General features: G+C 49.5%; 1 protein-coding gene across 1 annotated transcript in view; it reads right to left on the bottom strand.

The window, feature by feature from the left end:
* pygl (phosphorylase, glycogen, liver) overlaps positions 1-24,076 on the bottom strand; it is a 291,143-nt gene that overhangs the window by 122,346 nt on the left and 144,721 nt on the right. The window contains exons 7-9 of the mRNA XM_072489775.1: positions 16,685-16,767; positions 3,656-3,796; positions 2,513-2,605 (exon numbers count right to left, since the gene is read on the bottom strand). Coding sequence (XP_072345876.1) covers positions 2,513-2,605; positions 3,656-3,796; positions 16,685-16,767 — 317 coding nt within the window. The remainder of the gene's footprint in view (positions 1-2,512; positions 2,606-3,655; positions 3,797-16,684; positions 16,768-24,076) is intronic.

Raw genomic sequence — 24,076 nt, 5'->3', positions numbered from 1 at the left:
TGTAAGTGGGTTATGGATGGAGAGGGGGCGGCGTGGAAGAGGATGGAGATGGCGTCCTGTAAAGGAACGAACCTGGGGGCGTTGGTAACGGCACCGCTGCCGCTCTCGCCGACAAAATACACCACAAGCCCGGTGGTGGCAGCAACACTAAAGATCTGGGGCCAGTGGAGAAGACACAGGGGTGCAATGGGAGCATCGGTGTGGTCCCCGATCAGGGGTAACCACCGGTTTGTCCCGGGGAAGATGGACGGGGGGTTCCAAGGCTGGCATCGGGCGGGGATAAGAAGAATGGGGGACCTGTTCATTGACGGGACATTTGCGAGCCTGGGGGCACTGGAGGAGAAATTTGAGTTACCCCCGGGAAATGCATTTAGATATATGCAGGTGAGGGCTTTTGTGAGGCGACAGGTGAGGGAATTTCCGTTGCTCCCGGCACAAGAAGTTCAAGATAGGGTGATCTCGGGGGTATGGGTCGGGGAGGGCAAGGTGTCGGAAATATACCAAGAGATGAAAGAAGAGGGGGGAAGCGCTAGTAGAAGAACTGAAAGGTAAATGGGAGGAGGAGCTGGGGGAGGAGACCGAGGAAGGGCTATGGGCCGACGCCCTGGGTAGGGTTAATACCTCCTCGTGTGCCAGGCTCAGTCTGATACAATTTAAGGTGGTTCACAGAGCGCATCTGACGAGGGCGAGGCTGAGTAGGTTCTTTGGGGTAGAGGATAGATGTGAAAGATGTTCAGGGAGCCCGGCGAACCATGTCCATATGTTTTGGTCATGCCTGGCATTGGAGGGGTTCTGGAGAGGAGTGGCGGGAGTAATATCCCAGGTGGTGAAAGTCCGGGTCAAGCCAAGCTGGGGGCTAGCAATATTTGGAGTAGTGGATGAGCCGGGAGTGCAGGAGGCGAAAGAGGCCGGAATTCTGGCCTTTGCATCCCTAGTAGCCTGGCGAAGGGTCTTGCTATTGTGGAAGGAGGAGAAGCCCCCTAGCCTGGAGGCCTGGATTAACGACATGGCTGGGTTCATAAAATTGGAGAGAGTTAAGTTTGCTTTGAGAGGGTCTGCACAGGGGTTTTACAGGCGGTGGCAACCGTTCCTAGAATATCTTGCGGAGCATTAGAGGAAGGTCGGTCAGCAGCAGCAGCAACCCTGGGGGTGGGTGGGGGGGAACGAGAGACTGTTTGAGGGGATGGACGAGCGGGAGATAGCATGGAGGGTGGGGGGAAACGGTACGCGCGGCCAAGAGCCAGTGTATAAAGCTATGTAAATATACCATCTTGCCAAGTATATATCTTGCTCAGGGAGAATTTGCGCTATTTTGTTACGGGGGTGGGGGGGTGATTGTTTGTAAGGGGAAAAAAGTTGTGTTGTTAAAAAACCTTAATAAAAAATATTTAAAAAAAAAAGATAAAGCTGCCGGAGGTGGCGGCCTGGCTAGGGGACCTGTACGACTTCCTCCGGTTGGACAAGATTAAGCTTGAATTGAGGGATTCAGCGGAGGGCTTTGAGGCACGGTGGGGATTGTTCACGACCAGGTTTGAGGCATTGTTTGTCGTGGGGGTGCGGGGAGGGGGATAAACATGTACAGACTGTAAAATTGTGAGTTCAGGAGAATGTTCCCCAGATTATTCATGATGTGGAGATGCCGGCGTTGGACTGGGGTGAGCACAGTACGAAGTCTTACAACACCAGGTTAAAGTCCAACAGGTTTGTTTCGATGTCACTAGCTTTCGGAGCGCTGCTCCTTCCTCAGGTGAATGAAGAGGTCTGTTCCAGAAACACATATATAGACAAATTCAAAGATGCCAAACAATGCTAGGAATGCGAGCATTAGCAGGTGATTAAATCTTTACAGATGCAGAGATGGGGTAACCCCAGGTTAAAGAGGTGTGAATTGTCTCAAGCCAGGACAGTTGGTAGGATTTTGCAGGCCAGATGGTGGGGGATGAATGTAATGTGACATGAATCCCAGGTCCCGGTTGAGGCCGCACTCATGTGTTTACAGATGTCTCAACAGATTATTCATGTTTTTGTATGTTTGGAATAAAATACATTAAAAAAATATTTTCAGATTTCAATATGCTTTCACCAAAACCTCAATCACAAACTGCACAGTTACTTTATTGTGCATTTTCATCTATCACTTTGACATTCTCTAGTGAGACTGTCAATTCACCTCAAAGTAAGGACATTTTTGTGATATGGAACCAGACCACTAGATAGTGAGGTGAGACAGCCAAGACTCCTTCCCATTGGGTCTTTTTAGTCTGAGGCACTGAGTCCAACCACAGCATCTCTACTGGTGAGACAGTGAAAATCAAAACAGGTCTTCTGATCTTCACAGGTCAGCTTCATGCTGTTTTTACCAAATGAGAAATTGGGGAGTCTATTTTAAATATATGGAACTATTCCTACTGAAAAATAATTGAGCATATAATTGACCCAATTATGGTCAGTTATCTTGTGTTTTAGAGACGTTATGCTTAATAATAAGTAGTTCTTGTATACATGGTCTAACCTGATCCCAACCAATCTTCTCGATGTCCATTAAAATCCTCATTAACTCAGGAATTGCCAAAGCAGGATGAGTGTCATTCAGCTGAATTGCCACCTACAAAATGTATAATGGATTAATTAGTATAAAATTACATATAACTGCTTATTTCTCATCACTTTCCCTCGTGAGCAGAAAATAATACCAGTGTCCAATACAGATCAAATGACTTAGGAATGATTCATTTCAGGTTAGGAACAGCACCACTCCACTAGACACTTCCTCGTCTTCTGGCCTCAATGTTACTTTACAACTTCCAGGCTTTAACCATTGTTCTCATTTACTCCCCCACAGCAGATATGTGGAACGGGTGCATCAAAGGAACTGGGAATGGCGAGGTGTGGGCTTGTGCTTGAGATAGGTGGTTCCCCATCGTTATGTGGCCGTGAGGGTGCTTTGCATTCTTGCTGACCACTGCCTTTCTTGTGCAACATTTCTGCTGACAGGTTTGTGTTGTGGACCTGTGCACATTAAGAACTGAACTGGTGGCATTGGGGAAACTCATTTAAGTTACAGCATTTAAGATTGTCAGACAGAATATTGTTTCTTTTTTTAAATATAAATTTAGAGTACCCAATTCATTTTTTCCAATTAAGGGGCAATTTAGCGTGGCCAATCCACCTAGCCTGCACATCTTTCGGGTTGTGGGGCGAAACCCATGCAAACACGGGGATAATGTGCAAACTCCACATGGACAGTGACCCAGAGTCGGGATCGAACCTGGGACCTAGGCGCCGTGAGGCAGCAGGGCTAACCCACTGTGCCACCGTGCTGCCCTAGAATAGTTTTTCATTGCATCAGTATGAATTGGATTAAATCCAGATTGCAGTTGCAAAGGGTATTGCACTAACCGATGAAAAAAAAAATGAGAATCACTTATTGTCACAAGTAGGCTTCAATGAAGTTACGTGAAAAGCCCCTCGTCGCCACATTCTGGCACCTGTTCAGGGAGGCGGGTCCGGGAATTGAACCCGCGCTGCTGACCTTGTTCTGCTTTACAAGCCAGCTGTTTAGCGCACTGTGCTAAACCAGCCCCCATTACACTCTTCTTTCCCCTTCCAAAGCAAAACAGTACTGATGTTAATGTTTTGCGTTGCCAGCATGTACCTTGTCAGCGAAGGAATCAAAACAATTTTTAACATCCTTGCAACTAAATTTAGAAGCCTTGAAACGATGGATAATGTCTTGAAGTGAGGCAGCAACAACGAAGTACTCCTGCTTTAGTCTCAATTCTTTGCCCTCAAAAAACTGAAAACAGAATACATTTAAGAGATATTAATACTCAGTCAAATGTAATGAAAAAGGTCAGATTCTATAAAATGAAAAAGGCTGGCTTTGTTTTCAAAATCAGCCCTTTAAAAAAACTTATTTTCCAATTAAAGGGCAATTTAGCGAAGCCAATCCATCTACCCTGCACATCTTTTGGTTGTGGGGGTGAGACTCACACAGACACGGGGAGAATATGCAAACTCCACACAGACCAGTGACCTGGGGCCAGGATCGAACCCAGGTTCTTGGCACTGTGAGGCAGCTGTACTAAAATCAGCCCTTTTGATTGCAGTTCTTGAACTACATTTTGTTTTACTATATTTTAAAATGGAGGCTTAGTTTACATAACAACTCATTATAGTGTCAGTCATAGTTGAGACTCTGATGTCTATTTAAAGTTCTTGATGCCTGAAGATGCCAGGTGGTCACTTTCAATTCCTGACCTTTTCTGACAGCATACAAGTGCTTTTGATCGTTAATGATGCTTTTTGAGTGAAAAAGATTGCTTTTGAATGCTAATGATTGCTTCCACAAATTTAACAAAAATGTAATGGCTTGGCTTTTGAACACTTGAGTGATCAGGGGCGAGATATGGGTCGTGTCCCTGTGGACGTCCTGACATGCAGATCTATGTTGGAATTGCCCTGGATGTTTCTTTTTTAAAAATATAAGTATATATTTTTTAATATATTTTTATTCTCCATTTTCACATTTTCTTCAGAATTTACACCCCACCAACAAACAGTAAACTGTAATGAATACAATGTCAATCCCCCTACCAACAACAATGATCCCATCCTCCCACCATCCCCCAAACAGCCTGCATGACAATATAAGCATCAAATAAAACTAAACCTCCCAAGGAGGAAAAAAGAAAAAGGAATCGCCCCTGGTCACCATTGATATATATAATCTACCCCCCCTAACGCCCCCCTAATATTCAATGCCATCCAGTCCCCGAACGAGTACCGTGAATGGCACCCATGAATTGTAGACCCCCCCCCCCCCAACAATCCTCCTCCCCTCCACTTCCTCTTGTAAACTCCTCCCCCAACTTTTCACCCCGGCTAGACTCACCGAAACCTGTTCTATCAGGCTCCGATGGCCGCAGCCCCTCCCCCACCTCACTCCTGTTCACTGGCCGGCTGTCCCAAAATAAAAGTACTTGGATTTGTAGGTCACCGTCAGCTTAGCTGGATATCCTATGCCGCACTGCACCTTGATGATGTATGGTGCCTTCTTCACCCGGCTGAAGGCAGCCCGCCTCCTCGCCAGCTCCACCGTAAAGTCCTGGTATATGCGTATACTAGCTCCAGCCCACTGTACCAACTGCTTCTGCTTTGCCCAGCACAGGACCTTCTCCTTCACGCTGTACCTATGGAAACACACAGTTGCTACTCTTGGTGGCCATTTTTTTCCCAAGCTTGGACATTTCTCCTCCCTGTGCCTTCTTACAGCTTTTTCAGCCTCGGGACCAGGCGTTAAATCCCCGAAATTTCTATTCCCGAGCGGGAGCCCTCCAGTGTGTGGCTGCCTCCCGCCTGCCATCACCGGACGTCCTTTTATAAGTATATTTATTGAAGTTTTATAGGATAACAATACAACAAACAATCAACCAATGAAATGTAAGGATACAAAGTCAAAAAGTTACAAACAAAGCCTCAATAAAAAACACAAACTAAAACCTAAACAAAACCCCCTGAAATCTGACGGGATCCAGCCAGCAGCTTACCGTCCATGTTTAAAAGTGAGATGGGTCGTTATGAGCCGCATTCGGCTGGGTCCCTGGCCCCTTGAGGAGAAAAGAAATAGTGGCTTGAGTGAGGGTCCGAGGCAATGAACCCTGGAATAGTGAATCATTAAACATATCCAATATTAAGACTATGAGCTGTACTGAGAATTTTTGTAAAACTCGACTGGGATGCCATCAGAGCCTAGGGCCTTGCCAGGTTGCATTAGCCCAAAATATTTTTAAATCTCGTCAGGGCATAATGCAGAATCCAATTCACAGCTCTTGCCCACTTTAACAGTAGGGATGTGCAGACCATCCAAAAAGTCAGCCATGATTGATTTATCTGCAGGGGGCTCTGAATTAATCAGGTCACGATAATAAGATCTAAAAGCTGTGTTGGCCTGGATAGGGGCGGAAACAAGATTGCTGCCCTTATTATGTATCCTAGGGATATCAGATGAGGCTGATTGCTGTTTGCATTGATGAGCTAGAAGATGACTGGCCTTCTCCCCATGCTCATAAAATGTACTCCTGGAGCATTGCAACTGACGCACAGCCTTGCCAGTGGACGCCAGTTCGAACTGCGTCTGGAATTTTTTCCTGTTTGCCAGTAGCTCCGGAGTAAGATCAAGCGAGTATTGGTGGACAACCTCTAGGATGGAGTCCACCAGTCTCTGCTCCTCCAACTTCGCTGTCTTCAGCATATACACCCGTTAAGAAATAATTTCCCCCCTAATGACGGCCTTCAGAGCCTCCTAAAGCCTGGAGGAAGAGATTGAGTCTGACTTGTTTAGTTTAATATTATCTTCTATGCCGATAGACAAACGCTCACAAAATCTATTGTCTGACAGCAGAGTGATGACTAGTCTCCAGGGTGGGTGTTGGGCAGGGCCGAGCTCTAATAGTAGATTGACAAAATGTGGGGCGTAGTCGGAGATACTAATCAGTGAGTATTCAGCAGCAACCACTGAAGAGAGTCAAAAATAAAATGTCAATGTGGGAATACGCATGATAGATATGTGAAAAAAAAGAAAAATCCTTCTTGTTTGGGTACAAAAAAAACGGAAGGGATCCACTCCCCTCCCCATCTGTGCCATAAAAGAGGACAAAGCCCTGGCCATCCCGGATGGGACAAGAGATTTTGGTTTGTGGCAATCCAATTTAGGATCCAAAACAGTTCAGGTTGGCTCCTAAAATCAGCTGGTGCAAGGCAAAGTTGGGGGGAGAGTTTAAAAGAGAATTGATAAGATTTGTGTCATCCCAGTTCAGGTCATAAGCGTTAACTATGACTACTGGAGTGTTCACCAGGGAGCCACAAACAATAATATAACGTGCATTGGGGTCCACTATAATCTGAGAGGAGGAGAATCGAACTGTTTTATTAATTAATAAAAAGGCCCTGCCATTAAAACTGGAGTGAAAAACCTGCCTGACCCAACCCTTATGTAACCTGGTCTGGTCCTTGACATGCAAGTGTTTCCTGCAAGAAGACAATATCGGAGTTTAGGCTCTTAAGATGGGTGAATGCCCTCAACCAATTTACTGGGTCATTCAGATCCCTAACATTCCAGGTAACCAAACAAATTGGAGGTCTCCCACCATTCCTTAATCTGGAGTCAGCCATTCCCAAAGAGAAGTACCAAACAAGGGACACATGAAAAGGTAAAGAAATCCGACCAAGACGGGCACCGAACCAAGTCAGATGACTCGACAAAGGAGAACCAAGAGACACCACCAGCAAACTAGCACTAAAGCCCTCCTTCCCCCCACAACAAGGCCACATTGAACCAGTAAAAAACAACACCTATCCAAATAACCTACAGTTAACAAAACACAACTAACTATATGCTCTAAGCTCATTCTCACAGACTATTGTGAAGAACTGCAGGAAACCTTCTATCTTTGCTTCTGTTAGCAGGGAGACTCCCAACTGGAAAGTAAACCGTATCTAGTTTACAACGCCACCTTAATGTTCAATTACCACACCCATCAATAATGATTAAAAGAGGAAGAGAACAATAAACTAATAACAAAAAAAAGATCAAGGGCGCGATTCTCTGGCTTCGTTACCCTCTTGCTCAAGTGGAACGAGGCCAGCGAATAGCAGGAGAGGCAATAAAAGAGACACGCGCCAGGCGCCAAACAGTTTGCGATGCAACCGGCCTGCTCCCATAGGTGAAATTGGGATCTTGCCATAGCATGGTGAGAAACCAATTATTGCCACTTAAGCCCTATTTCCATACAATTAACGAGAGCCACCCCTTATCCTATGGCCTCCAGTCATTCGTTGGCCTCTCCAGAAAGTGCTCACGCTGGCACCGATTAGTACTCCTTTTTAAAAACGTGAACCTGGCAGAAGGGCTTCTGTGGGGAGCCGAGGAGGTAAGTAGCCATCTTTGCTCACAGGCAAAGAGCCCGGGGGCACTGGGTTTGCCGTCCCAGTGCTTGGCGAGGGGTGGGGGACCCTCCATAAGGGTGGGCCACCATGGGAAGGTGGGGGGGGGGGGGGGGGGCGCTTACGACACCACGTTGCCAACCCCTGCATTGTGATTTCCCATTCCGGGGGCAACCCTTGTCCTTGCCCATCTAGCCCAACAACCACTCATAACCTCCAGCGACTACCGAGACCGTGCGGCTCAAAGCTATTGCTAATAGGGAATTGGCAATCGTAGTTAAGTGAGCACTTCACACAACCCAAGTGGATTACCCTGGGTGGGCGGGCCATGTAGCATGTGGGAGTCATTGTCTAGCACCCCAATCAGACCGCGATGCCTGGACACTGTGCTTGAACAGTGCGGGAGGCAACACCATACACGCAGCAGCCAACACACAGGGGGTGGTACACACCTCCGGAGACATGTCCATGGCTGGAGGGCGGGTGAGTGTCACGGGGAGGGGACTATCACCCAGTCCAGGTGACATTACGAGTCGGTGTTTGGGGTACAGGTTCTGGGGTCCGGGTGGGGGGAATTAATGGGGAAATGGAGGGTCCTGGGGCAGGAGCCACCGCTGTTTGTCAGTCTGACACCCTCTCCCAATTCCTTACAGATATTGAACACTATGGCAGGGATATTTAATGCAGAATTTACCCTAGTGGTGCTGCTGCTAGGCCAGCTGGGCAGATGCCGGAGATGGCAGCAGCAGCAGCAAATACTGAAGGAGGTGGCCCGTGTGCCGTACCCTGCCCCACACCAGGCCAGGGAGGGACCCAGAGGAGTTGTCGCACGACGGTCAAGGGAATACAGGCTTCACCAGTCATTCGAACAGATGACAGACAGCGCATGCCACAGGAGGCTCCGCCTCAACAAGGAGACAGTGGAACTCCCGTTCTCTTCGAGGAGCACCCCAGGATGGGCGGCTGGCTCTTGGGAGATAGGGGGTATCGCTGAAGACCTGGCTAATGACGCCAGTAGCGGAGACTCGGTATAACGAGGTCCATGTGGCCACACAAAATGTGATTGAGTGGTGCATCGGACTCAAGATGTGGTCTGGTGCATTGACCACTCTGGTGTTGCACTCCAGTACACCGCCCGGAGGGCGCTTGTTTTGTGGTGGTCTGCTATGCCCTCCACAACCTCGCACAGCTCTACAGCTTTGGCAACTAACATTTCCCATTGAGGTGAGTGTACCCAGTGGAGCGGGGGGGTGACATCGTTGCCGTGACTATTATGGTGGCATCCTCAGAATTCTCCTTCGAGGTGGTCTCCTTGGAGGCTGGATAGGGTGCCACCCGGGATGGGCCGGCGCCGACGGCTGGAGGACCTGCGGGACAATGGACATGTGGTCAGTGGGAGGAGTCAGCCAATAACAAATCACGTTTGCCAAGTCCCCGGTGGTTCTACACCTCTGCGGCATCTGCCAGCCTCCGTGTGGTGACTGCTCTGTCACTTCTAGAGCACGCATTTCGATGGTGATGAGGATTCTAACGTCTGGCACCCCTCCGCCAGTCTGGGCCCTCTCCCGACGATTATGGGAGAGCTTTTCTGAGGAGACACAGAGAGGGCATCGTTAGACACACGCATGGTTCACAGTGGTGGGAGGGTGTGTGTGAAGGGAGGGTAGGGTGGGGTTGAATGGGGAAGGGGGGTTGGAGGGAGAGTTGGGGCATGGATGTTCACATAGGGGCGGAAAGGTGTCCGGGCGTTGGTGTCTACTCATTCGTGCTGCCCGCTGTAGGTTATTGACCGTCTTCCTGCACTGGAGGCCAATCCTCCAGGTCACACTCCCGGCTCTCACAGCTGCCGCCACCTCAACCCAGGCGGCACTGGCTGCCCTATGGCTAACCCTCCGGGACCCTAGGGGGAATAGGACATCCCTCCTGGCCTCCACGGCGTCTAGTAACCTCCCCAGACCAGCGTCCCCGAATCTTGGGGATGGTCTCCTGGGTGCCATTGTTGCGGGCTGGCTGGGATTGGCTGAGCAAGTGCAGTTTAAGGGCTGCTCGACCTTATTGGCGGTGGGTCTGGCGAGCGCAGTGCCTGCGAATCGGCTGCTGGAATGGCACCCGGGGAGTCTCCCAGGCCATTAGAGGCCCCTGGGTGGTCAGGGTAAGTGCAGGGTGGCCCCCCTGGAATGTGGGCACCTTGGCACTGTCAAGCTGGCACCTTCCCACTGCCAAGCTGGCAGGTTCACTGCCCGATTTCTAGAGTGCCAGTGCAAGGATGCCAGGTGCCAGGGTGGCACTGCCAAGGTTAGTGCAAGGGTGGCACTGCCAAGGTTAGAGCCTGAGGGGGGCCATGCCCAAGAAAGCAGGGTGGGTGGGAGGGTTTGAACGGTGGGGATATGGACGGCATGTAAGTAGGGGCCTCCGGGAGGTTTGGTGGGGGATGGGGGGATCCTGGAAGGGACTGAGTGCTGTAAGAATGCTTGGGGGAGGGGGCCTGATGAGGCAGGGCCCCCAGGGGCCCCCAAAGCGGGATGTCTGCACTTGGGGCGTGTGGGGGAGTGTCGATGTGTTTGGGGGGGGGTGACATTGCCATGGGTGGAACAAGCTCATGTAGAGATCGGGGAACTCTTTCAAAATGGCGGCCCGATCTCAGAGTTCAGTTCTCCAGTTCTAAAACTCATTCTTCGGGTGTGATCTTCCCGAGCACGCTTAGGTGCGTGTTTCCTGGACCTCGCAGTGATGAGAAACACGCACGTGGCCACTCAACGCGAGTCGCTTTGAATAAGAGACCTAAAGGGGGAAAGCACGGCTGAGATCGCACATAGCCCCGTTTTTTTACAATGGGGAACTCCGTTCGTCCGAAATCCCCATTGTAGTGAAATATTCCTCACCTCCCCCCAGCTCGAACTCAACATGGAAAGGTCCCCTGTCCCCCCAAGCACCCCCGAACACCCACGCTGCGCAACCCCTGCCCGATCGCGCATATGCAAAAAATGCCAGCTTGGCACCTTGTCAATGCCAACCTGGCAGAGTCCGTTAGAGTGAGACTTACTGCCTCACTCTAATATGCATATTTGCCAAAAACTGATCCCACCCATTGTGGGCAGGATTCCCCTTATAATGTTTCACGAGGCGTTTCAAGCTGGGAAGATCCCAGGAGCGCGGTCTCCTGCTTTTACCGGTCACGCTGCGCAGTGGCAAGATGCATTTCTGGCAGCGTGGCCGGAAGATTGCGCTCCTTGTGGGCTAAACCGATGAGAAACTCCCCAGGGCCCCAAAAAGTGACTAAGGGCATGATCTTCTGGAAAACTTTCCAAGTTTGCTAGTGAGCGGGAATTGTCGCAAGTTTCCCAGCGCTCAGCCCAGCGAGGCCGGCAACATTATTCAACGTTAATGGTTCACTTGACGAGGCCTCACGGGCTTCTCGTCCCAAATGCCAGCTCGCCAACTCCCCGCTGACAAGGTCGAGCACCACTTAAGTTGCACTTGCTCAGCCAACCCCAGCCAGCTTGCAACAATGGCGCCCAGGAGACCGGCCCGAAGATTCAGGGATGAAGATCTGGAGAGGCTCCTAGACGCAGTGGAGGCCAGGAGGGATGTCCTGTTCCCTTGAGAGTCCTGGAGGGTGAGCCACAAGGCAGCCTGGAACAAGGTGGCAGCAGCAAATGGTTCGGGCAGTGTGACCAGGAGGACAGGCCTCCAGTGCCGGAAGGTCAATGATATACACCGGACAGCATGAGTGAGTAGACACCAACGTCCCACTCTCCCACCCCCCCAAGTGACCCCCAACCTTCCCCCCATCCCCCTCTCCCTTCAGCACTCTCTCCACCCCAACCCTCCCTTCACACCTGCCCCCACAACTGTGAACCACACGTGTGGCTAACGATGCCCTCTCCGTGTCCCCTCAGGAAAAGCTCTCCCATAACCAGCGAGAGAGGGCCCAGACTGGCGGTGGGGTGGAGGACTTGAGAATCCTCACCTCCTTCAAGGAGTGGGCCCTGGAGGTGGCTCGTGTGGCTGAGGGCAGGGTGGTCACCCATGCGGAGGCTGGCGGACGCCGCAGAGGTGAGGAACCACCGGGCTCCACCCGGAGGACCTGCCAAATGTGACTAGTAATTCTCTTACTGACTGACCCACTGCTCCCACTGACCACATGTCCATTTTCCCGCAGGTCCTCCAGCCGATTGCGCCGGCCCATCCCAGATGGCTCCCTCTCCTGGCTCTGAGGAGAACACTTGGAGGAGAGCTCCAAGGATGCAACTGTTATAGTTGTGACACAGCTGTTATCTCCACCCTCCACCAGCGCAGATACACACACTGCGATGGGAAATATTAGTGGTCAGGCTTTTGGGGCACAATCTGGTGGAGGCAGGAACTCCCAGGTGAGACAGCTGGGTTCCTAACCCAGCTGGGTCCCAACCTGATGCTGAGCCTCTGGAACTGTGTTACAGAGAGAGATGTCAGCGTCACTCAGCAGATACATAATCGATTGGAGGAGTCCCAGAGGCTATGGGCGCAGGAGATGGCGCCGGCAATGAGTGGCACCAAGGCCAACACTGCTAGGGTGGCGACCGCAGTGGAAAACTTTGGCACCATGAGTGAAGGTGTCCAAGATGTCGTGCAGTCGGTGATGGCCATGGCTGAGGGTCTCGGCAGTATGTCTGCCTCACTGGGGGATCTCGCCCAGTACCAGGCCAACCTTGATAGGGTTCTGCGGGACTCGTTCCGCTCTAAGATGGAATGGCCGAGGCACTGCGGAGCTTTTCCTAGTCACAGGTGGGCATGACTGAGGTGCTGCCGAGCATGGCCCGGTTACTGGGAGATGTGTCCCAGTCACTGAGGATCATCTCCGAGGGCGTCAACACGATAGTGTGGTCTACGGGGAACCACCAGGGCTGGCAGAGCCAGATGATGCAGGGGCGCAAACCAGCTGCCCCTCCATCCCAAGATGAACCCCAGAGCCGTAAGGGCACTGACCAGGAGGAGGGAGTGCTGAGTGCCAACCCGGGCTCGTCCCTTGGGGTGGCGACGGTGGGCACCAGCACTCCCAAGTTCCATCCCCCAATGAGGCCGCATCTCGGGGTCAGCACATGGGACAGGGCGGCACTGATGTGCATGTGCCATCGACAAGTGAGCCAAGGCCCTCCGGCTCCAGAGGACGTCCGCCTGCGGCACCGTACGTTACGGGGCGAGGTAAGCAGCTGGTTGCCTCCACCTCAGATGAGCATCCTGGAGACACACATAGACATAGTGGTAGAGCTAGGAGGGTCAGGCTCATTGAGCATCACGGAGGGCACCAGGGTAGGGGGTGGCATTAGCGGGGTTGGAGGGGCGGCACTATCGGGAATGGGGTATTGTACAGCACATTAAACAACTTTTTGCACAACCATTATGATGCCTCTGTCACTTTCTTCCGCAATGCGGCCTGACCCCTGGACCTTTGCCTATCTCACCAGGCAATCCCCTCTCCCCGTGGCACCCACCCACCCTCCGGCCATGGTCATGTCCCAGGAGTTGTGTCCCGTCTCTAGGGTGCTCGGATGTTGGCTGCTGCGTATGTGGTGTTGTCTCCCGGTGTCCAAGCATCAAGGTGCAATCGTAATGATAGGCAATGACCTCCAAATGCTATATGGCCTGCCAACTCACGGGAATCCACTTGGCATGTGTCAAGTGCTCACTTAACCACAATTGCCAATTCCCGATTAGCGATAGCCAGAGGCCTTGTAGCCAGAGGCCGCAGGTTATGGGTGATTGGTGTGGCAGACGGGCAGGGACAAGAGTTGCCCCCGGAATGGGGTTGGAATCCAGGGGTTGGCATGGTGGTGCCACGAGTGATTGCCCCCCCCCCCCCCCCCCCCCCCCTCCCATGGCAGACCACCTGCTGCCGAGCACTGGGGCAGCAAGCCCAGCGCCCTTGGGCTCTTTGCCTGTGAGCAAAGATGGCTACTCACCTCCTCGGCTCCCCACAGAAACACTTTCGCCAGGTTCACGTTTTTAAAAAGGAGTACTAATCAGCGCCAGCGTGAACACTTGCTGTGGAGGCTGGTGAATGACAGGAGGCCAATGGATGCCGGGTGGCTCTCGTTAATTGTATGGAAATGGGGCTCAAGTGGTGATAATTGGTTTCTTGCCACGCTACGGTGAGATTCCGATTTCGCCTACAGGAGCAGGCCAGTTGCATCGCAAACTACTTGGCACCTGCCGCAGTTCCTGCTTTTGGCCTCTCCCACTATTCACCGGCCTCATTACTCTTGAGCCCAAGCGTAACAAGGCCGAAGGATCGCACCCAAAGTGTCATTGAAGAGCAGTTGGGAACTCACCGGCAGGGCCAGGGGAAACTCCCTGAAAAAAATGGCACAAATGAACTTAGAGATATTTTAAGAGAATCGCGCCCCATTTCTTTTCATGATGGCTTTCACTCCGTTGAAGGCAGCTCTTCCTTTTGTCAGGTCCGCAATCAGACTTTGGTACAGCCTGATAGTGTGGCCCTCCCATTTGCTATCTAGATGCTCTCTAGCCCAGCGAAGGACCTGATCCTGTACATTGAAGCTATGAAATCGTATTATAACCACACAAGACGGATCTCCAGATTGAGGCTTCGGTCGCAGAGAGCGATGGGCCCGGTCTAATCCTGAGGGGGATGTGAACACACCCTCACCCACCATCTTGAAAACATGACGTAAAATATCCATCCCCTCTGGCAATCCCACAATGCGAATTTTCTGCCTCCTGGATCTATTTTCCAGGTCACTAATTTTGTCCTTCAATGACTTATTACATTCTACCACTGAAGTAAGATCAGCCTCCAGAGAGGTGATCTGATCACTGTGGTCTGTTAAGGCTGCCTCAACTGTCTCACTGGTGCTTTCTAAGGTCAAACGAATGGGGCCAAGGAGTCTTTAATCGATCTTTTAAGATCTATCACCTAACTTCGAAGGTGTTTCCCTAGTTCGCACGTCAAAATGCTAACAAGATTCTCGGCCATTAGTAGAGTGGTTGGAAAAGGAAAAAGAGAACCCACCCCTGCCATCTTACTTCCAGAAGAATCCTGCGAGGTTTCAAAATTCGTCGACAGATTTTGGCTTGAATACCTCTTAGTTTTGTCCCACCTGGGCTCTATTTCACTAAATTGTGAAATTTTGGAAAGTAAATGGGTGCCAGAAAAGAGGGTAAAAAAAAAAAATCAGCTTTCCAGCGGGAGCCACCTCGTATCCGTCCTCCCCTTACATTGCGCCATGGGAAGTCCTGCCGGGAAGTTTCAACATCTGGTAGGCAATTCACCAGCACGCTGGAACCCTCCGTGAATGTCTCCAACTCTGAGTTAGAGTCGGAGACTTGCGACACTTCTAATGTACTTACCTGGAGTTAGCCAAGAAATGTTAGACAAATTAAAATATAGTCTAACTCCTGGATAACTACAGAACTGACCTCCCAATCACTTCACTGAGCCCCAACTACTCCCCTGACCCAGCCAGACTACCACCCTATTACCCACTGACCACCTACCTACACCCAACCTGACTACCATTCATCACTCAAGTATTCAAAATGATGTATGAATGTTAAAGATGGCAATTTAATGAGGTGGCAGATGGGTGAGGAGAGGGGTTAAGTAGATGAGGAGACAGGTAGGTGAGGTGGAAGGTGGGTGAGTTGGGTTCAGTTGGGGGATGAGTGGGTAGTCGGGTTGGGTCTATGTACGTGGTCAGTGGGTAGTAGTCTGGATGGGTTAGGAGAGTAATTGGGGATCAATGCAAATGATTGGTAGGTCAATGCAGTAGTTACCCAGGAGTTAGACTTTAAATTTAATCTAACATTTTCTGGCTAACTCCAGGTAAATACATCGGCAGTATCCCAAGTCGCTGACTCTACACAGTTTTCGAGACATTCATGGAGGGTTCCAGGGTGCAGGCGGATTGCCTACCAGAAGTTGAAACTTTCCAGGCAATTCCCACATAGATCAGCGCATCAGGACTTCCACAGGGTCCTGACCCATATCTCAATTGTATGTATAGTCTCCAATGATCCGGAGACTGGATGATTTGGGCCTATTCTTCTTTTCATGGATGCTGCTGGACCTACTGAGTATTTCCAGCATTTTCTGTTTTATTACCGGTAATTTTAAATAGTTTAATTACAATGTAAACAGTAACTCTCTCCCTTGTAGACAATATGATTGAATGTCTTTTTTAAGAAGCTAATTAATTAAATACTCAAATACAATAGGCTTTGTTGAAATTCAATATACATACTCCTGTCAGCCTCATCTCCAAGCAATGTCTTCACAATTTCACATATATATACCGTGGGATATTCCTGGAGAAGGACAGGTTTTCAACTTGCTGCCACTACCTAAAATGGACATTGTCGATTTGCATGAAAATTAGGTGGTCTCTAAATGTGAATGACCGATCTGCTTCCACGTTCTATGCCTGGTGAAAAGCTGAAAATGTCGGCCATCAATTTTTGTTCATTGTACATATGTACATACAAAATATATTGCAGCAAGTTAAAAAAACAGTTTGGTGATTTAAAAATCTAAAGTTGCTTAGAGAGAAAGCTATGTATACCGAATTTTATGAGATTGTGTTGTATTTGAATATTTAATTAATTAACTTATAAAATTATATTGTTTGGAAGGGAGTTATTGTTTACAAAGTAGTCAAAGAAAATTAAAATTACCAGTAACTGTTTAATTATATAAATACAGACATTTACAAGACATTTATAAAATGCTCTTAGTGCCTACATTATCATTAGGATAGAGGACTCTGCTAATATTTTCAGCCAGATTTCTGTCCAATACAGCCTGGATGTAGTCCCCAACATTAACTGTTTAAGAGAGAAAAACATTATGATTAATACAGTGTCGTGACACATACAACTTTGACTGCCATTCATTCCAGTGCAAGAATAGATATGATAGCTACCAGTCACACTGAATTCCAGTTACTGTCAAAACTAATGTACAGATTACACCATCACACTTTCTTTACACAAAAGGGTTCAACTATGCTTGAATGTGAAAAAAAACATATGTATTAAAACCAATATCATAGTAAGGGATTCTTGATTGTAATTTTATGGCATCTTTATCTAAATTGACCTGTAATTATGCAGATTTTGGAAAAGCTCCCAAATCTGAAAGCTAACCAGTCAAAGAAGTCAAAAATTTATTTTAAATCCTTTCAGCGTATTTATTTCTGAAGAGCTGGAAACTTTGTAACATATAATTAAGATATACCTTTCATAAGTAATGCAATGAATCATAGAATTTACAGTGCAGGAGGCAACTCGACCCATCGGTCTGCACCGGCCCTTGGAAAGAGCACCCCACCCAAGCCCACACCTCCACCCCATCCCCGTACTCCCAGTAACCTCACCCAACCTTTTTGGACACTAAGGGCAATATTATCATGGCCAATCCACCTAACCGGCACAACGTTTGACTGTGGGAGGAAACCGGAGCACCCGGAGAAAACCCACGCACAGTGAGAACGTGCAGACTCCGCACAGACAGTGACCCGAACCGGGAATTGAACCTGGGACCCTGGAGCTGTGAAGCAACTGTGCTAACCACTGAGCCACCGTGCCGCCCCATGAAACTTTATTAAAAAATACAAGGAGAGGGACTGTAAGTGTTAATGGTGACTTTGGGTGATTCCTGATTCCTTTTTTGTCATTTGTTTATGTTAACATGCGGGCTAATGTCTTGGGTTTGGTGGGAGGATGGGATCGTTGTTATTGATATGGGGATTGACATTACATTCGTTACTGAGTATTGTTGATTGTTGGGTGTAAATTTGGGAGAAAATGTGAAAAAGGAGAATAAAACATTTTTAAAAAAAGGTTATGCCTACAAATGATATGGAGAAGGTAATATGTGGACAGCTCCATATAAAATAAAAGGACATTATCTTTCTCTAAAATAAACACAAGGATAAAGTACAACTGAAGAAATGGAGACCTTGGGGGCGGTTTCCCGGCTGCGTTGCACCCGGCACATCTCCCACTATGCTGGGAAAATAGGCATTTTCCCGAGGCACAATGTTCCCGGCCCACTGCAGCTGATGTAATCTGGTTCATGCCTTCGCTGAGCCTGCACTAGATTAGCTTACTTAAATCAGCATTTAAATATGCTGGCTGAGATTCTCCGAACCCACCACTGCTGCCAGTGAGAACGGAGAATTTGGGGCTTAATCAAAACTCCATTCACCGCAGCGGAACAGGTGACTCCTCTGGCGTGAACGGACAGAGAATTCCAGCCGCTGGGTAAGTTTCAAAATGGATTCTCCCATCTCCTAATAGGGAGAATGTAGGAGACTGGGGATGAGAAAGTATCAGCCATGATTGAATGGCAGAGCAGACTCAATGGGCCGAGTGGCCTAATTCTGCTCCTATGTCTTATGGACTCTCCCATTGCTGGCACAGCGCGAGTCCGGCAGGGATCACTACTGGTCTCCAGCACCGGAGATCAGGGGCCACGATTCTCCTAAGACTGAGTGCCCATAGCAGCGGAAAAAACGTAATGTTTCCTGCTGGAGTTTGGAGCGAAGCTGTTGTGCATTCAATGGCACTTAGAAATGGGGCGGGATTTACCGTCTGTTCATACCGGTGGGAAATTCCGGTCCCACGCCGGTGCACAGGTATCCCGGCGGTGAGGAGTGCTGTCAACGGGAAATCCCGTTGACAGCAGTGAGACCGGTAGATCCCGCTGGCGGGCCGCCTCCCCCAGTGATGCTCACGCGGCAGGGTGGCCGGTAAATCTCGCCCAAGTTTTAAAATGGATTTGAGTTTTTGCTGGACCCGAGGGGGGGGGGGGGGGGGGGGGTGAGACCAGGGGCGGGATTCTCCGCAAACTGGCGCGATGTCCGCTACCCGGCACCATAAACGGCACGGATCACTCTGGCGTCGGGCCGCCCCAAAGGAGCGGAATTCTCCGCACCTTTAGGGGCCAAGCCCTCACCTTGAGGGGCTAGGCCCGCGCCGGAGTGGTTTCCGCTCCGTCGGATGGCGGGAAAGGCCTTTGGCACCACGCCAGCCGGCGCCGAAAGGACTTCGCCGGACGACGCATGCGCGGGAGCGCAGGGGAGGGGGTCTCTTCCGCCTCCGCCATAGTGAAGACCATGGCGAAGGCGGAAGAAAGAGAGTTCCACCACGGCACAGGCCCGCCCGTGGATCAGTGGGCCCCGATCGCGGGCCAGGCCACCGTGGGGGCACCCCCGGGGCCAGGTCGCCCCACGCCCCCCCCCAGGACCCCAGAGCCTGCCCGCGCCACCTTGTCCCGCTGTTCAAAAGGTCTAATCCACGCCGGCTGGCGAGGGTTGACAGCGGCGGGACTTCGGCCCATCGCGGGCCGACCGGCGCGGCGCAATTCCAGCCCTCGCCGAATCTCTGGTGGCGGAGAATTCAGGACACGGCAGGGGTGGGATTCACGCCAGCCACCGGCGATTCTCCGACCCGGTGGGGGGTCGGAGAATCGCACCCCTAATCTCTGACAGGACCCAATCTTAAGAGATTGGGGCGCTATTTGTAAAGCGCGCCCAATCTCAGAATATTTTCACAGCCCCCTCCACCCCTGTTCGCTGGTAAGGCTCCCACCCAATCGCTCCCCCAATCAGTCCCTTGCTTCAGTCTCCCCCATCAGGCCCTGCATCTTGGCAGTGCCAACCCGGCACCTTGCAGGTCAATATTAAAGTTCTCTGAGAATAAAGTGAAGATCTTCCCATATGCATCCTTAAACCCGTTAAACTATCTGTCAGTATGTCATGGGGTGGATAAAGCGTTGGCGCTGGAGGGGATGGGAGGGGGAGCACTGAAGCCTCGATGCCAGTGACGCTGTGGGGCTGTATTTGCCGGCACATTTAGGCTCCACCCATCTCAGTGCTGGTGAAAAACTCGCCCACCTCCTAACAAATTTTGAAGTGTGGGTGGATTCCATGCGCTTTGTTTCCCATTAGAGACCACACTTTGAAATGTTTTGGAAGAATTCCTGTCTTTGTATTACCTTTGATAAGGTAGAGTTACAAAACAACATTGTCATGAGAAGAATATTTTTAAGATGGTTTTATACGATTGTATAATCTAGAAGCTAAAAGGTGGTACCTATTTGTCAAACCAGAGTTATTTTGCTCCTGTTTAAACGTGATAATTAAGAATGATGGTTAAGGACCAAATCACAGTTTTGGAATATAAAATTAGAATGAATTCCTGCTCAATATCCAATCAGGGCTGCTTTGCATCTAGCATGCTTACAGCAAATGGACCAGCTGTGCATAGTACCTTGCTGAATCATTCATTGTAACCAAAAGGTTGAATTAATGAATGAATTAAAATCCAATCCGTGTATTGCTGACTTGCCAGCCAGTAGGGTTTTAATAATTTGAACAATTTTATATAGAAGAAAACCTGTTTAAAGGTGCTGACTCATTTAGGCTTTTGTATCCCAGGGAATGTTAAAACAGTATAATATTTTTATCTGGTGCAGTTTTAATATGTTCAAATCCATATAGTACTTCTTCATTTAACAGGGATGCAAAGATTTCTTCAGGCATATTTTAACTCGGATTTGTTTTGCCTTTATGTCTTAAGTCCTGATAAAATGGCAAATTTGACACCATCATAGATCATAGTTTTGCCATCTTAGGAATTCCACTGACTCCCTTATAAAGAAAGTGCTATCCTAATAACATTGCTATTTACCCAACTGTCTTGGTACTTGCTCAAGCATTCATATAACTAGCTGTGTTACAGGAACATGGGGCGAAATTCTCCAGAAACGGCGCGATGTCCGCCGACTGGCGCCCAAAACGGCACCAATCAGACGGGCATCGCGCCGCCCCAAAGGTGCGGAATGCTCCGCATCTTTGGGGGCCGAGCCCCAACATTGAGGGGCTAGGCCGACGCCGGAGGGATTTCCGCCCCGCCAGCTGGCGGAAACGGCCTTTGTTGCCCCGCCAGCTGGCGTGGAAATGACATCCCCGGGCGGCGCATGCGCGGGAGCGTCAGCGGCCGCTGAGTTTCCCACGCATGCGCAGTGGAGGGAGTCTCTTCCACCTCCGCCATGGTGGAGACCGTGGCGGAGGCGGAAGGGAAAGAGTGCCCCCACGGCACAGGCCCGCCCGCGGATCGGTGGGCCCCGATCGCGGGCCAGGCCACCGAGGGGCCACCTCCCAGGGCCAGATCGCCCCGCGCCCCCCCCCCCAGGACCCCGGAGCCCGCCCACGCCGCCTTGTCCCGCCGTTCAAAAGGTGGTTTAATCCACGCCGGCGGGACAGGCAATTTATCGGCGGGACTTCAGCCCATCCGGGCTGGAGAATCCAGCGGGGGGGCCCCGCCAACCGGCGCGGCCCGATTCCCGCCCCCGCCGAATATCCGGTATCGGAGACTTTGGCAACCGGCGGGGGTGGGATTCACGGCAGCCCCCGGCGATTCTCCAACCCGGCGGGGGGTCGGAGAATGACGCCCATGGTTTGCAACAATGTATTAGACAGGTTCGTCCCGCAGAGAAAATAGATTGCAGATAGGAACAGTCAACTGCACCAAACATTGCTTTTCCTTCCTTGTTTCTTTGTGCACTTGTTTCCCAGCCTGCCAAGCAATTTGTAGTTGCCAAAAGTCATTACTTATCTATTCCACAGAGCCACGAAAAGTACAAATAAAACATCCTGCAATCCAACATAATAAAATTAATTTATTTATTCAGTTACTATTATAAGGTCCGGAAAGGAGTCCACACCCAGCCGAACAGGTTGAGTCAAAGGAAAAAGGTTTAATGCAACAGAACAAGAGTATAGAGTAGTTACTCTACTACAGGAACCCGCTCACAGTTCATGGCCCTCCAGTTTTATACAGGATGTAGCAGGAGCCCCCTCAGTGGGGGAGTGAGTATTCTCCATAGAATATCAATCCCCCAGTCTCATAAATTCCCATGACCTGCTTAGGGTTTCATTAGTGTCCCATAACCTGCTTACCCCCAGGAGGTTACGAGTTACCTTCAAGCAGTGACTTTAATCAAGGCCTACATTCAATACTTTCAGTTGTGTGATAGCACGGCCCCTTTAGTGAGCTCATGCAGTCCACATGGCTGACTCAGGGCCTAACGTGCGAGAGCGTGCAAACCCCAACCAATGGGGAAGAAGTGCAAGGCCCTGGGAGCAGGGGCTTGGGCTGTGTGGACCCGGGAATCCTAGAGCAAAGGCCTGTTTACAAATTCTGTGCCTGTATATAGTTAACCTTTTCTTTGCTATCAATAAACCTCTTTTTTGATTATACAAGAAGCATCCGTAGTATTGTCTCAAGCCAGCACATTGGCAACGAGCGTAAATCGGACAACGATTGCAAGTCCTCACTAGTCTCAGAGTTCGAGGGGGAATGGGGAAGCCTTTAAAAAGAACAGAAAAAATGGAAAGCTTTGAAGTCATCGAGGAACAGTGAGTGAAAAACAATGTCCATGTTTGGGAAACTCGATCTATTTGACCAGGAGAGGCTGAAGAGTGGAGTCAGTATATTGAGCGGCTCTGTTATTTCTATACCACCAATGAAATCACGAAGCAAGATAAGCAAAAGATTATTTTGTTAACGGCTTGTGGACCCCAGACCTACAATATCAGAAGGAATTTGACGTCCCCAGAAAAACAATAAACCAAGTGGTGATGTTTATCAAGGGGCACTACAACCCCAGACCCTCCATCAGCTCTACAAGTTTAGTTCGGCTGTCAGGACCCAGGAGAGACGATCTCAGCTTTCATTGCCAGGCTCCACCAAATAGCCGAGCATAACGAGTCTGGCATTAACAAAATTAACGTGCAAAAGAATTACTGGCTCAGACAAAGATTTCCCTAGACAGGGCAATCAAATTAGCCCAGGCAACAAAATGTGCTAAGAAGGATGCGTCACAGTTTCAAAGCGTGAAAGTGGGCGAGGTAAACCAACGGTGGAGCGGTAAGGCTGCAAGGTGCGCTGCCAGGTCAACAGGCATATAGGAAGTACAGCCATGATTCAAGGAGCAGGATCATAGTCAGCGGTTAGGAAGAAGAAAGATGGGTCATCAACCCAGAAATTATGACGAATGTTACAGATGTGGGGGAGATCATCGCCAAAAAGTGTGTCACAATAGAGAACTTGTATGTTTCCAATGCAATAGGAAGGACCATATTCAGATATGTTGCCATGCCAAGAGAGTGTATCAAATCTTAAAAACCAAACAATGAATAGAGTGGAGAAGGTCTACGATGAAGAATCAGAAACTTAAAGGCTGAATATGGTAAAAGTGAGTTAAACAGCCCCACTAGAGATAGTCCTCATGGGTAACCACTAAGCATGGAGATCGAAACCGGGGCATCGGCCACAGTGGTGGGTGAACAAACATTCAAATACCTTTGAGAAAGAGTTCAGCCTTTGAACCTGGCAACTTATAGAGGGGAGACTGAGAAGATATTGGAGACAACCACAATGCCAGTGTCAGATGAGGAACATATGTCCAGTTACCCATGATCATTGGCCAAGTTTCATGGGGCGAAATTGGCTGTGCCAAATCAAGATAAACTGGTTGGAGATTTTCAAGATATTGGATGGTGTTTTCGAGGAAGTCTTATGCAAATTATAAAGAAGTATTCCAGAATGAGATGGGTCAAATATGAGGAATAAAGACCAAAATTTATGTCAATCCTGAATCCACACCAAAGTTCTTCAGGGCGAGGTCTTTCCCTTGCACTTTACACCAAAAAGTTGAAGCCAAGTTAAAGCACCAGGAAAGATCAGGGATTATGAAACCTGTGCAGTTTTCTGAATGGGTACCCCCCATCATTCCTGTGTTGAAACTGGACCACTGAGTCAGGATCTGTGTGGACTACAAGCTTACGATTAAGCAGATGGTCCAAGCTGATAAATATACAATTCCCCAAATTGAAGATCCATATGTGAAGTTGGCGTGGTCCTCACATACACTAAGCTTGACCTAAGTCATGACTATTTACAATTGGAACTGGATGAGGGTTTCCAGATGTATATGACCATTAATACGTACAAAGGCCTGTTTCAAACACCAGGTTACCCTCTAGAATCTCTTTGGCCTGTGTGATATTCCAACGCACAATGGAAAATATGCTCCAAGCCATCCGAAGGTTGTGGTACATCTGGA

This window comes from Scyliorhinus torazame, chromosome 2 (assembly GCF_047496885.1).
Source record: "Scyliorhinus torazame isolate Kashiwa2021f chromosome 2, sScyTor2.1, whole genome shotgun sequence".
In the NCBI taxonomy this organism is placed as follows: Eukaryota; Metazoa; Chordata; class Chondrichthyes; order Carcharhiniformes; family Scyliorhinidae; genus Scyliorhinus; species Scyliorhinus torazame.
The sequence above is the reverse complement of the archived record's forward strand: the minus strand, read 5'-3'. Positions and strand labels throughout refer to the sequence as shown.